Source organism: Sander vitreus, chromosome 3 (assembly GCF_031162955.1).
Source record: "Sander vitreus isolate 19-12246 chromosome 3, sanVit1, whole genome shotgun sequence".
NCBI classification, from domain to species: domain Eukaryota; kingdom Metazoa; phylum Chordata; class Actinopteri; order Perciformes; family Percidae; genus Sander; species Sander vitreus.
In genome coordinates this window covers 7,634,733-7,649,381 of record NC_135857.1, presented here as the reverse complement: position 1 = coordinate 7,649,381, position 14,649 = coordinate 7,634,733, and the positions used below count along the sequence as shown (strand labels likewise).

The following is a 14,649-nucleotide window of genomic DNA, read 5'->3' as shown; positions in this document are numbered from 1 at the left end:
TATAACACCTAGTCTAACCATCAGACTTGATACGTATAGGAGTCTGACTCCTACAAAGGTGCATTTCTCAGTTTGTCCGTCTCGCGTGCGGCTGACGGAACAGATACGCCTGTTTGAAACAATCCAGCTGTAGGAAATAGTTGTCTGTATGGGGATTATTTTAGGAATAATAAGTGAGTAAATACAAAACTAAATGTCACTATTCAGCATACAGACATAGCACAGGGGCTACAGTACACAAGGAAAAACACTCAACCCCCACATTTTTCATCAAGCTGAAACTTCTTGAGCTTATCTGTGTTGTTGATTCATTATCATTGCAGTGCTTAGCCTACTGTAGCCTCTACTAATGCCTATATGATTAATACAGAGGCGACCGGTCACCATATAGTTAGTGCATACCTGTCATAAACACTAATCGTCCCCAGAAATCATTTGAATATCTGATAGTTTCTCTGTCTGAATCCTCCTGACTGATGCTGTCTGGAGAAGCCTGTGGTGATGTCTTAACACACAGCCCTTCCCTGTCTCGACATGATAAATGCCTTACTCTGCTCTCTTCTCTCTACACTATGCAACAACCCTCACAGCCTTTTACGGTGCTATTGAATAACTTGGAGATACGCCTAATAGGATATTTTCAAAAAAGAAAACCGATTGAGACAGTTTAGTTTGTGGAAAGTTTTCTCTCAGCTGACATGGCTTTACATTAACCCTTGTACACATGACACACTCCCTTTCCATTCATAATACTTCATTCGTCACGTTTGAACACACTGTTAAATCACTGCATTTCTCTCCTCGCCCTTCTCACCCCACCCTCTTCTTTTAAGCTACACTCTTATTTCCAAAGACGGAGCCGCGTGTAGACTGTCAGCTGGACTAAAGCTGTCACTCATTCATTTCACAGCACAGTTTGTTTGCACTTGATCTATATCACTGTGCTGTTCCCTCCCTTAGAATACCATGGCAGCCGCTAGGACATAATGGATAATAATGGAGGCTTTGTGTGGCTGCTGGATTCTAAAAGCTCGTGGAGCTTTTCCTGGTTCTCTGGCTCCATCTTGTGGTCCATAAGTAGAGGTGGTGGGAATCAAACGGCGCTGCAGTGGTTGATATCTGCTGTCTGGGGATATGTGTCCTTAGTGGGTGCATAGTCTACTGTGTGTTTAGAAGGATTTAGTTTTGCTCTAGTAGTGACAGATGGAGAAAAGATCACTGTGTTGCTCGTCTAGGAAAAACTAGTCTCGCATTGCCAGACCGTCCTCCAGAGCGCTGCGGAGGAAGGTCTGGCTAGTCCATTCAGCAATCTTGGATGGGAGAAAAACGTGCTCTGGTTTATTGACATTTCTTTAAACTAATCACAATTGTCATGTGCGGCGCTATGCACCACACGGAGCCACGGTGCCTCTGCTTTTTTAGTGGTGCCTTTTTATATTTAATTCAATGTTAAATTTGTTTAATAAAAGAATGTTGGAAATGTTTTCCTTTCATTTGTTTTAAATTAAACAAGCAATTTGTGGTATTTTAGCAGAATACTGAAAGTAGAAGAAATGCAGAACTGAGAACATTTGGATACCTGTTTATTTATCGTTAGTTATATCGTTATCGCGATATTCAACGTTGTCGCATATTGCATATTTTCCTCATATCGTGCAGCCCTAATTATTAGACTGTATTCACTTATTATCAACCCTGACTTATATAAAAATGACATTCATATACATTCATAACTAATCTGATTATAGAGATTTTTTTCCTTCCCAGTAACTGAACTTGAGTATCGACCCATTCTGAGTACCGATCCAATACCAGTGTGTTAAGAAAAAAAAATGTAAATATATAATTATCTATATATGTGTGTGTGTGAGATGTGGAATAATTAAAGGGTTTTTTGAAAAGCTAAAGCTAAACTGGATTGCTGGTTAAAATGTGTAAGAAGAAGGTGAAGTTGTAGGAAATGTGGAAAAGTGATAATTGTTTTAATTAATATATCTTTAAAAGTTGAATAATAGCCATATTGTATGAAAGTTGTTACAACAGTGGCACAGGAGTGCCGAGCGAATGACATTTTACTGTCTGTAGTTGCAATTTGACAGTCTGGCGAAAATGCTGCGTCATGCTAACTAATCAGTGGCCATGTTTGTAAACACAGAGGAGATCGCTTTGATCTCTGGTGTTTGTAATCAGCTAACGACCTATCACCTGTGTCAGACTGCTGCCATTATGGACACTGAGAGCGACCTGTGAAAGAAAGGCTCAGAGAGCCTAAATTATAGGTGGCATAAGTGAAATGACCTCATCTTCAAAAGCTGTGGGCATATCAGCGATTCCCAAAAGCGGTTTGATGTGCCTTTGCGTGGAAATGTCAAGAATGTTTAACATGGGTAGCGAATGGAGGAAGATTTGGAACTTTTGTCATTTGGAAGCTCACCGAGCAGAAGTCCTATTGCTTAAATGAGCACATTGGCTGAAAGTAGACAAGCACACCTACGTTTTGATGTAAATATGTTGTATGACAAGGAAACATTGTGGGCGTGTTATAGAGAAGGGACTGAGAGGATTTTTTTTTTTAAGGCTCCGTGCTCTAGCGATGACATCACCCACTGTAGGTCACGCAATACACACCCATTAGAAAGTTCCTGAAAGAAACACTAAACTTAAACTTCGTTTTCACAAAAACTGTTAAAGATATCAAACGTCGAAGTTTTTGTGAATGGTTTGACGTTTGATTGGTGTCTGTAGGTGAAAGTATGAAGTAGGAGTAGCATTTTGAAGTAGAAGAGGATTTGAAGCCTGCTCTCATTGACTTTAATTGTAAACAATATTTTTAAAAAGCTTAATATTTTAAAAAGTATAAATAGCAGAACAAATTTAGAAGTCCAATCGTGTGTTTAAAGAGCTGAACATTTTGATATTTGAATGTTTTTTGTAGCTGAACGTATGCAGAAGTTAGAGGTGACCAAAGAAAGTTGAAGAATGAAGTGAATGAATCAGCATTCACACAATAAACTACTTTAAAGTAGTTCTTAGGGGCAAAATGATGTGGTATCGGATCAGTGCGTAGACTCCAACATTTTAGGCTGCATGGAAGGGTATTCAGATACTGGTATCGGTATCAGAACAACTCTGATGGGTATATTATGTTCCTTTTTCATGTTTTGGGAGGATGTTGATTCTTTTTGGATGTACAAAGCACATAACAATGACTCTTAAAAGTATTGTGCCTCAAGCCAATGTTGCATTAGTCAATATTGAACCAAAAACACTGAAACCACCCTTAACTAAATGTTTATTTGTTGACGCAACATCCCAGCAAGAACTTTTACCATTGCTTCATGTGCTCAGTGTTGAAGGGAAAAATGAAATCTATTGACAGACAGTGGCATTTTTACAGCTACATTCAGTATGACTATTTCATTTTGGGAGTTAACATTTTGCAAATAGTTTGACAAACTTCTCACAAGGTCCGCATACTTTATTCCCCAAAGCTTTCAGCCACATTGTGTGCCAATCATCAGCGTGTGAAGTAAATCTCCCATGTTTCCCCGAGTCTTCATTTCATTGGAACATCCAGCATGCTGCGGGAACCCATCATGTACGCCAAAACATATTAGCCGGTGCACATATGACTGTAATTTAGATGAGACAGGGTTCACTTATTACAGCAACTACTTTCTCCATCCACACCTTCTTCCTTGCCGTTAAGTAATAGGAAATGTGATATGTCTCTTTGAGGAACAATTACAACTCGTATCAACTGTTTGGAAACACCCCCACACTGTCAAAGACCCCAGGTGCAGCTCCTTGTAATGAGCCACGATTATTATTTTTTTGCAGTTCATAAATACACTTTGACATTCATTGCAGAGATGCACTTAGGGCGCTTTCACATTTGGGGTCCTATCTTGCACCCGGCGCAGCCGTCAAATTAGCAAAAGTACCAAACGAGGTAGCTGTGAAAGCAACTTAACTTTCCCCACTTAACTTTTTTTTTGTTACATCCTACGTGTTTCCCACTTGTGGTGGCTTTGTAATTACAACTTGAAAACTTGAAGGCAGGGTCAGTCCTGCTGTGACATTTGTCCATTGCAGCTTTCATGTGTACTGCATCTCTTTTTTTACTAATATATGAGAATATACTTTTATATGAGGTTTTTATTCTACTGTAGTAGTTAAGTTTTGAGATGCAGCATCACAAGCAGATGGCGATCTGTTTTTTCATTCATCGGCAGCAGTGAGGGAAGCCTGTGTATTATTTCCGGTAACATATTGCGTCTGCTTCTGCTTTTCTTTGCACTGCCACGCTTTAAATGCTCAGACTTCTTCCTCTCTGCTGCACAGAACAGTTTCACACAGGAAGACGATTGCAACTTACAACACATTCAAATGTAGACGATAGAATACTATAGTCCTGTCTATCTACTGAAACACATGGTAGGAAAGCAGAGCGAGGAGAAGGTTGTAGTCAGATTTGATGTTCAGGCAGCTGAGGTACTGGACGTGGGATTGAACTGCCAAATGATGACCGGACATAATGTAAAGGTATGTTGCCAGCAGCTGATTGGACGGAGCATCATAACTCTAGTTTCTACAGTTATTCAGCAATCAAGCGAAACTCAAACATCTTTTAATACGTTTACATTTTGAATTAGAAGAAATAGCTATCCAGCTAGCTGACACGGCTGTTGAGCTACTGCACTATAACGTCAGTCTGTTAACATCTTAGGAAACTATAACAGTGCAGTTTAATTTAGCCATTTTATGGGTACCCATTGTTACAAGTAAAAGTCCTGCATTGCAGTCGTTACTAAAGTATAAGACAGTAACATCACATTTTAGAAAGTGGAAAGGATCCAAACAGTTGTGTGTTTAATGGTCTAATCATCTCAGCTGGACTTGTAGGCCCTTATATTGTTGGCTAGTTTCATTTATAATAAAAACATCAGGTTTGATAAACTGTGTAAAATAAAATGTGTTTTGTGTGCAGAAATCTTAATGCGTAAAGTAACTAGTAACTAAAGCTGTCAGTTTGATGTAGTGGAGTAAAAAGTAGAATATCTCTCTCTGAAATGTAGCGGAGTAGAAGTAGAAAGTGGCATGAAAAGAAAAGACTCAAGTACCTCAACATTTGGACTTAAGTACAGTACTGGAGTAAATGTACTTAGTTACAGTCCACTACTGGTAACCATGATGCACCATATGAACACTGTCTGCAACTTATTCTCACAATGTAGTGTCTTCTGTTAAATTGAGCACATTAAGTTTCAATTATTTTAAGAAATGTCTATCCTCACCACCGCTGCTATACCGTTGTGTCCTCCGTGTTGTTCCTTTGCATCCTGTCATTTTCTCCTGTGCGTTGCCTCTAAGTGTTAATAATTGTTATTTATCAAACAAAAATGCCAAACAATTGACAGTTCCAGCTTCTCTTAGCTGTGAGGATTTGCTGATTTTCTTTTTCATGTCATTGTAACTGGTTTCTATTATCTATAGCAGTGATCTTCAACAGGGGGTCTGCGACCCCTGGGGGGGGGGGGGTCCTCAGAGTCACTGCAGGGGGGCCGCCAAATTATTGTTTGATACGTTTTCCCTCCCCAAAACATTAAAATATGTCTGGAAAAATATACATTAGCATGAATCAAACGTATTTGTTAAACACAACAACCTCAACAACGTTGATGATAAGCTCACTGGCCCATAGGTAAAGTAGCCACTATGGTAGCCATCCACAGATACAGTTAAGCTTCTGGATTCTCTATTCCTTCCACATGTATGTTTGACATTAAAACATGATGATATATAAATATGTAAATTGTAGCTTAGTATGTAGGGCACCATAAAAAGCTATGTGTAAAGTCTTTAGGCCACATGTTATTATAGCCCCAGTTTATTATGCAACTCAATTTTAAACAATATATGTAGTAGGGGTCCCTACTCGTCTCTTTGTCAGGTTAGGGGTCCTTGGCCTAAAAAACGTTGAGGACTGTCAGGTCCAGCAAGACATTTCAAACATAATTTTGGGATATGGGAAATTGTGACGGTTACTTTTTAGCCACACTACTGCTGCTTTGTGATGCACACAGCAGTAGTGAATCCAAGGGTTCACTGTGCCACATGTATGTTTAACATTAAAAGATGCTTTATAAAATCATGCCAGCAATTATTATTATAATAGCTTAGTATTCTATGGGGGAAAGAAAAGGTATGTATGAAGGCTTTAGGCCGCCCTACACCTTATTGTAGGCCCAGTTTAAGATGCAACTTATTTTTATACAATATAGGGGGCCCCTGCTCCGTCTCTCTTTCAGTTAAGGGGTCCTTGGTTTAAAAAACGTTGAAGACCCCTGTTATGAAGTTCAGTTTTCTGCTGATATTTTCTTTCAACTAACAGAACAAATCTCCGATTGTCTTTTGCCATATGTTGCAGCCTTTCGCGATGTGTTTATTGCACCAGTTGATATCGCGATGACCATAAAAAGCGATTTATTCTGTGCAGCCCTACCTACAAAATGAGCATTGTTTTCATTGACGTTAACAGTCCCCTCAGCTGCATTTCCTTCCACATGGATACACACACAGAAGCAGCTGAGACGACAGCAGCTGCAACAGCATGTGTGGGGAACAGTGTGGCTGCTGATTGGATGGTGGAGATGGTGGTGGGGTTGGGGGGGGGGGGGTTCATGGCAGACCTGTCCAGGCTGGAGAGCAGAGGCTCCTATTTTTACCCCTACTCAACGCCCTCATATCACAACAGCTGTCCCCACATCTCTTGTCTGTCCTATGTCAGGAATAGCCGGCCTATCAGAGCGCTCCCCCTCTCCTCAGCTCTGCCGTTTCCCTCTCCACTTTGTGTCTCCAGCCGGTTGCTCAGATCTCCTCGACTCTGGACAGTTTTTGATTTGATCGCTGACCTGTGGGAACGGTTTGGATACAGGAGTTGTGGAATTACTTCACTAACAGGTAGAACAGTGTGTGATAACTTGTAACGAGAAGCGGGATCTTTCGTGGAAAATAGCGTGGGCCCCCTGAGGTGCCACAGCCGGTGACACTATTTTTAGACTCCAGTTAGCTGAGGAGGCAGCTTGAGTGGTTTGTGGAAAGTAACATTTTACAATAGCGGCTTTTGCGCCATTGTGACAGTTCCCCTTTTTCCTACTCGGGGTGTTAATCAGTTAGAGTGGTAGAATTTAAAAGTAGACAGAGGAGGAGGATGGTGGGAAATGTAGTTGAGACTGAAATTCTAGGGCATTTCCATGTTGTGTTTTCAGTTCATCTTGAACATTGGTCATTAGCTGTGCTACTCTGATAAGGTCTTTATTGTATGAAGGGTTCCCCCCCCCCCCCAGTGTATTGCAAGACAAGGCCTAACTTGCCCCCCGCCAGGCCTAAGCCACTGGGAATTACTGTTTTTAGTTTTTTAAACTACAGTTACAGTGGGACGGCTCGATTGGAAACTTAGATGTAGTCATATTTTCAAATCTCCAGTTAGCGTTTAGCACTGACTTAATGTAGGGCCCTATAGAGTCTTATATCTTTTTTAAATTGGCAATTTCGCGATTTCGTCGATTATTCTGTTATCACAGAAACTATTGGACTCTACATTAATGCTGACTTCAGTCTGTGACTGGCCCCAGCCGGGCCCTTGTCGAAAATAAAGACACTTGCCACCGGGCTAAACAACTTTTTGGGGGGAACCACTGGTGTGTATGTTACTTTGACTTTGAACAGACGTACTGTTTATGCAAGTAGGGCTGGGTAATAACTCTGGATTATTGTTTTTGGACTTTAGGGCACATTGTACCTCGATGATTCTTCATTATCGTTGTTCTACACATTTCTGTTGTTGAAATGTCTGATCCCGAGGTGAGGGTTTTGTTTTACAATAAGGACAAGTTTGGTGTCCATGTTATGCCGTGGAGCACAGTTCTTTGTTTTGAATATCAGTGTGATTACTGTATTTTACTTTTCATACATCCGCTATGTATATGTGAAAAATCTAGGAACGGATGACTTCAGCCATATTGCCTTGTTTTCATAACTCACGGAATTACGGCCTGTTGTGACAGTCTGCCTTTTATGCATTCACATTGAATAAAGATAGACAGTTAACATAATTCTTCACTCTGAGATCAATTGTGAGCCTCATAAATGTGTAGCTAAAATGTTATCCAGTTATCATTAACGATTTCCACTTCAGTCTAAATAAATCTGGAACAAACCACACAAAATCATTGTAAGATATATACGATATACTCCTTATATTCCTAACATGCTAACTCACACTGCAGTAACATTATCAGATGATCAGAGGTCTTCCATTGGGTTCCCAGTATCTGGGACCTGACCCAGGTTCAGGACAAATCAGAGTCCCGTTGTATTGCTGCAGAATTCAAGTCCGTGTGTCGATATGTCTCACACCTTCATAGAGCTGGGCGATATGGAGAAAATCAGTTATCTCGATATTCTTGACCAAATGCATCGATATCGATACAGCAACGATATTGTAGGGTTGACAATTGGTGCTTTCGCGAAATATTTTTGACAGTGAGATTTTAGATAATCATCAATAATGTGGTCAACAGTTTCAAGTAAAATGTATAGAGAATGTTTTTCCCCAGCTATATACTGACTGTGTTTACATGCATACACACAAATAGTGTGATGTTAAAACAAATCTGCAATTCTTCAAATGATATTCCCTCAACAGATTTTCAGAGAAAATGTAGTATGTGCTTGTTAAATCAGTTTAGACAAGGTAATTGTACATCATGATATCTCGATATGCTATCCTCACGATGCGATTCCATTGAAAGACGATAAATTCCCATACAGCCCTGTACCTGAGGGGACCCAAGTGGGTTCTCTATCAGCTCTGACATTGTTGCTGCTCGGACTGTTCAGGTTGACCATGTTTTGGATCTAATTATGCATACTTGAGTATACTTGGACTGGGTCCCTTTTCAGATGTGCCTCCTTTTTTTTTAAAATGAATTGATGCATGTTGGGTTTGGTTTTCCCATGGGTCTGCTTTAGATCAGCCCTCTACCCCAGATATTACCAGTCCACTACCAACTGGGATTTAGCCACTTGACTGTTAACACCACTACAGTAAGAAGCAGCTGCTTGTTTATGGTGGGATGCTAAGTGTGAGCTTGCTTTTCGCTTTGTAGACATGAACTCCATTCCAATGAAATGCAGTGTTCTCCTGTGTACATTCGCTATGTGAAGTACACACTTGAGGTCAAGCAGATAGGCATTCGTCATTCATATGATGGCAAGTAAAGCAACAGAAATGGTAATTATGAAAATATTGCATTATGAAATGTGCTTACATTCAATGTTTTCCTGGGAGACAGTAAGGTAGAATGGTTTGATAATTGGTGTTGCTTATTTGTACAGCTTAGTATTAAAAACAAGAGGTTTGTGATGTGTGACTTCAGCACTGCCTTTGTGGGTAATATATGCCTTGTTGGCCTTTCTCTAAGAGAGTAATCTAGCCCACAGCCCTATCTAATCCAAAAATAAACATGTTAGTCAGTGTGCTAATTCAGACTTCACACTGATAAAAGCCACTGAACGCGAGCCAGACCTGGACACTGTCCCATACCCAGTGAAAGGCTTAAGGCCTGCAGTCCAAGTCAGACCTTTGGAGACCAGCTTTGATCTGTTTTGTGTAAAGATGAATAAGATACATTAGACGTGGCAGAAATCCTTGACTTAACCCTTAACAATTATAAACTTCAGGCAGACAGTCAGCACACCTGTCCTGAAACAGTGTGACTACTATCCCAAAAATGACACTGCCTGTTTTTAGATTGTGATTTATGCATTTGTCCACTGATAGGGAGTTAAAACCAAGGAAGGAAAGGACTGATCACATCGCAGTCATATTGTATCAAATCCATACAGTGCCTACTCATCTGACCGCAATTGACAGTGGTAGTTTACATGAAAGACCTTTTAGAGTTCAAAGGTGGGTTTAAGTTTGTAGTTTTCTTTTTAGATGGAGATTGGAGGCTGTAGTGGGGATGGGGCGATATGGATAAAATCATCGGCCTATGCGACTTTATGCTGTCATGTTGATTATATGATGATATAGTAAATGATCTGGAAAAATTTCCCGTTTTTTTAATATCTGACAGGTCAAAATACTTTATTTCATTGATCTACAAATAATATAGAAACACCCAGATATACAGTGTGGCTAAATCTATGACTGTAGACAACTTTGTCTGTCTCATGGTATATATCATGATATCTGCCAACCCGAAGCTCAAGTGACATCATTTCATGGTAGTTCAAATGCATCATTCGTAATCCCTGAGCAGGTGCTGGCGTTGCTTTGGTTAGAGCTAATGCTCCTGCTCTAACCTCCTGTTCATCCTCCACTTCTCCTAGTCCCTATGCACTGCTTTACCATCAACATGTGGCTCTGCCCACATTGAAAATGCAATGATTCTCATTTCCATTCATCTGTCTTCTCACCATTCTTCCTCTCCTAGCTCCCCTCCACCTCCTCTTCCTCCTGCTCTCATCTCATCCGTCACAGCCCATGCAAGCAGATCCGCCAACATGGCATTCTCACATCGCTTTTCCTTCTGGGAGCAAAAGGGAAGTCTCATTTGGACATTTCATAAAGCACTCGCACACTGCATGGTATTACAGTGTTTTACACTGTGCATTAACATGTGTGTCTTTAGGTGCGTGTGCCCTTTTGCTTGTATAGCACTAAGGATGTGATGGCTTTCACTCTCATCTTGTTATATGTTATAGTAGCTGTGACTCTGTACCACGTATGCCATTTGCTGGACACGTCATCAAATTATTAGTTCTTGAAATAGTTGGACATACTGTATCTAAAAAAAGATGTTGCAGTAAAAGATCAGAAAATGTGCATGTTTTGAGGTTTGCACGGTGTGATGGACAACAGCTTCATGTAGTGTTGAGGTTTTGATCTAGTTCTTCTTTTTATATCAACACATTTAGATTAAAGAAGATAACAAGCCAGGAAGCAAAAGTGTAAGTAAAATTGGTCCTTTTTTTACTTGTGGTCGTCAGATTCATGTTTGGGCTTTCTTAGTCTGCCAGGGTCAATCCAGCTCTTGTGATATATCTAGATGTTTTTTTGGAGGGAACTAGGTCCAATTTCCTGATGTATTGTATACATATTTTTACGTAGAAGTCGACTCATTGGAAGTTAGGATCAAACACGTAACTAATTGAGATCAGACTTTTATATTCATATCCTGAACCTCTCACTTATTTCGGTGAGGTTTGCTTGCATTAGTGTTTCACGTGGGATTCAGAAAACCCCTCTTCATATACACACAGCCGTCATAATACACATTTCAGCCTGATGAATGGTACCTGTACATGGGTAGGTGCTTGTTGATGAGATTTGATCATAGTAGTCCAAAATGCGACAAAATGTTTCATTCATTCACCAAAAATGTTACCCAAGAGATACATGAAGAACTTCACGCTGCACAACAGGACGTCCGGCTTTTGGACACAAATAAAATACATTCAGGAGTGTCAGAAGTGGTATCGGATGTAAATGCAACACGTTTGCTTAAATCAAGAGGTTTGTTGTAGAAGTGCTTCTTGCATAAGGGCCCATTGACTTTGAGGATAGAAAATAAGTAAGACTGTTTTTAAAGCATTTTTAAAGAGTTAAAATCATCCAGGCCTCCCAGCACCCTGCCTGACTAAAGACCCCTTTGCCAGTCACGGATGGGTGCTCTATCTGTTACAGCTGTAGAAATGTGTTGAGAATGACTTGTGCTTGTAAGAATATCTCCATGTCATACTGTAAGCAGCTGGTCATTTGGTACTAAGTTTTAACAAATGACCCATCAGTCAAGTCTCCTAGACTTTCTGGGTTCCTCAAAGCATCTTAAGTGTCGTGCGAACCCTCCTGAAAATACCTTTTGTGGGATTTCAGGGTTCTTTAAATGAGTCAGTGAGGAGTGTAGTAAGCAGCTAGCTGTCCTCACAAATCTTTTGATTATTAAAAACATGATGCCTGGATTTTCTTTCAATATTCTCGCTTATACCTCCTCTCTTTCCTCTCTGAGTAGTCAGACAGTGAAGGGCTGCCCAGCCGGGCCAAGTCTGTGCCAGCTCTAGACCCTGGCAGGGGGTTATTCCGGGCAACAAGTCCCCCATCAGTTTCCCATACGGAGTCGAAAGCCCGGGTCAGGAGTCCCTCCCCACCTAAAGTCAGGACACCTGTTAAAGTACCAGAACGCTTCAAAAGCCCTGAGCCACCGTCAAAGAAGGCAGAGCAAATTAGGAGTCCTGAACCACCACAAGCTCCTCTGAGCCCACAGCCAGTTATGAACAGTGAGCGAGAGCAAAATGGCATAATGGGCAAAAGCGTGGCCAACGGTACAGCCAATAGTGATATTAACGTTCCAGGCAGCAGCACCAACCAGATGGATACTACGGAGGACAAGGGTCTGACACGTAAGAAAGTAGTGAAGGTGGTTCGTCGAGTTGTCAGGAAGGTCCTGCCCGCAGAAGAGGACGAGACCAATGTGCCAACACAACCATCAGACAAAGCACCACAAGCAGCCAGGCCTACTGCTGAACCAGTTAAAGCAGTGCCAGCACCAGCTTCAGTGTCGAAGGCCCCCATGATGTCAGGGTTCTCTTTTAAACATGACGCCGTCAAAACGGAAGACGACATTTCACGGGGGTTGACAAACCTCATGGTCAGAGGCAGGACAAGGGAGCCCCGGCCACGAATATGCAAGGATGATCGACCCGAAAAAATAGAGTTGGAGAAGATAAACGAGAAGAAAGGGGAAAAAGTTGTTGAGCCGCAGGAGATGAAAGAGAAGAAAGAGGATACAACCACCATAAAGCCACAGGAGGTCAATTACAAACCTACAAGCTCTGGTCCAGGCATACAGATTGTCAAATCTCCTGTGGTTGCTGTAAAACCAACCAGTATGGCTTCTGAGCACGCGGCTCCAACATCTTCCAAATCGCCTCATTCCAGACCCTCATCTCTCCCACCAGTTGTTGGCTTTATCCCAGCTCCTAAGCCCTCACCCTTGTCACCGCCTCCTGGCTTCATACCAGCACCAAAACCAACTGCTGCAACAAAACCCACCCCTAGAAATCCTCCGTCTACCACCCCAGTGGCCCAGAAATCTTCCTCCGTGTCTCCTTCATCACGTTTCATCCCAGCTCCTAAACCCTCTCCACTCAAAACTCCTGTGAGCCCTGATCCTCCCCGTCCCACTCTTAGTCAACTGTCTCCCCCTCAAGGAGTCATTTCAATTCAACAAACTGCTGTCAGTCAACAAGAGGTACGCAGTCCACACTTTGCATGTCTGGTCAGTATGTGGGACATTGGTGTGGAAAGCGCATGGCCATTTGAAATGCATGTTTGAAATATAAGAGCACTTTAGAGTTTGCTTACTGACACCACGTGTGTGTGTGTGTAACCTCGGTGTGGCACGATTTTAGAGTCACTTGATAGCCATTGTAACCTAGCTACGGAACATGAAAAAGGAACACAATATATTGTTAACCTTTCTTCAGAATAACTAGGGAAAAGTTAGACGCTAAAAGAATACTTTGCTGGCCTTTTGTTCAACACAAGAAAGGGTTTCAACATCCAGGAGTGTGTTAACATTTTATACTCAATCCCCAGTGGAAAACAGACTGAAATGAATTTCCTCTTCACAAGTGTCTTGTAAAGTTATAGCTGGAATGCATTGGTTTTTGGTTCTTCAAAACAGATTCCACAATAAGCCAAGATACAGTATGTAATGATGAGTGTTCAGAGTGTCCTGTAGGAAACAAAAGTCAAGACAGTGTTTGATTTGTAAGAGGACGTTACATTTTGGTCTAGAACAAGAAAAGGGTTTCAACATCCATGGTGTGTTGAAAGTTGCTTAATCCCCAGTGGGAAAGAGACTGTAGTCAATGTTTTGCATTAGCCTGGCAAGCTAAACGTCAGTAATGAATCTAATAAAGCAAAATGAACGCCTCAGGTTAGGTCCAGGTCTCAAATTTTGCGGAACCACTTGGGCTTACCTGAGTCGAGTCATAAAGATGCGGGTTTGGGTCTCAGCTTGGTGCATAGGCGGAACAAGACATGATTAACAGACTGCCATGGTATATTGGTGGTCCCCAATGGATGTTTTCTTCATGGTGTTGGTAGCTCAGATAGTAGTAGATGGTAGATAGTAACCAGATCACAATTTCCTCTTGACCAGTGTCTCGTGAAGTAATTGCTGGAATGCCATGAACTTTGCTGATAACATTTTAGCTCCCAAGGGGATCAACCCTTTAGATTGTAATGACCGCATGCCTTTTTTTTTTATTATTTTTTTTTTATTACTACCCTTAAGACAAACTACATACAAATACAAATATATGTTGTGTCTGACATGTTCAGCAGTCAGAAGATTTTGGTCTTTTGTTTCTGGGCACTGAACAAGTCAAGTGGTTTTATTTTACAAATGCTCCTGGGCAGGAGTAGGAAGCATTCGTTTACTTCCTGACCATAATTTCCCATTCTGGTGTCCTATCAGTCACAAACAATGTATTTCCTCATCAACTTTCTAACTTCCTCAACAAACTTGGTTTGGCTGTCAAAATAGCCAGTTGTTTATTTGTTACAGATTA

At 41.1% G+C, this 14,649-nt stretch overlaps 1 protein-coding gene across 5 annotated transcripts in view; it reads left to right on the top strand.

Annotated features, from left to right (window-relative positions):
- Positions 1-14,649, top strand: part of myo18ab (myosin XVIIIA b) — a 163,054-nt gene that overhangs the window by 29,243 nt on the left and 119,162 nt on the right. The window contains exon 1 of one of the 5 annotated variants that reach the window (XM_078245836.1): positions 4,365-4,545. The exons of the other annotated variants lie outside the window; for them this stretch is intronic. Coding sequence (XP_078101962.1) covers positions 4,435-4,545 — 111 coding nt within the window. The 5' untranslated portion in view covers positions 4,365-4,434. Of the gene's footprint in view, positions 1-4,364; positions 4,546-14,649 lie in introns of those variants that run through there. 5 annotated transcript variants of the gene reach the window in all.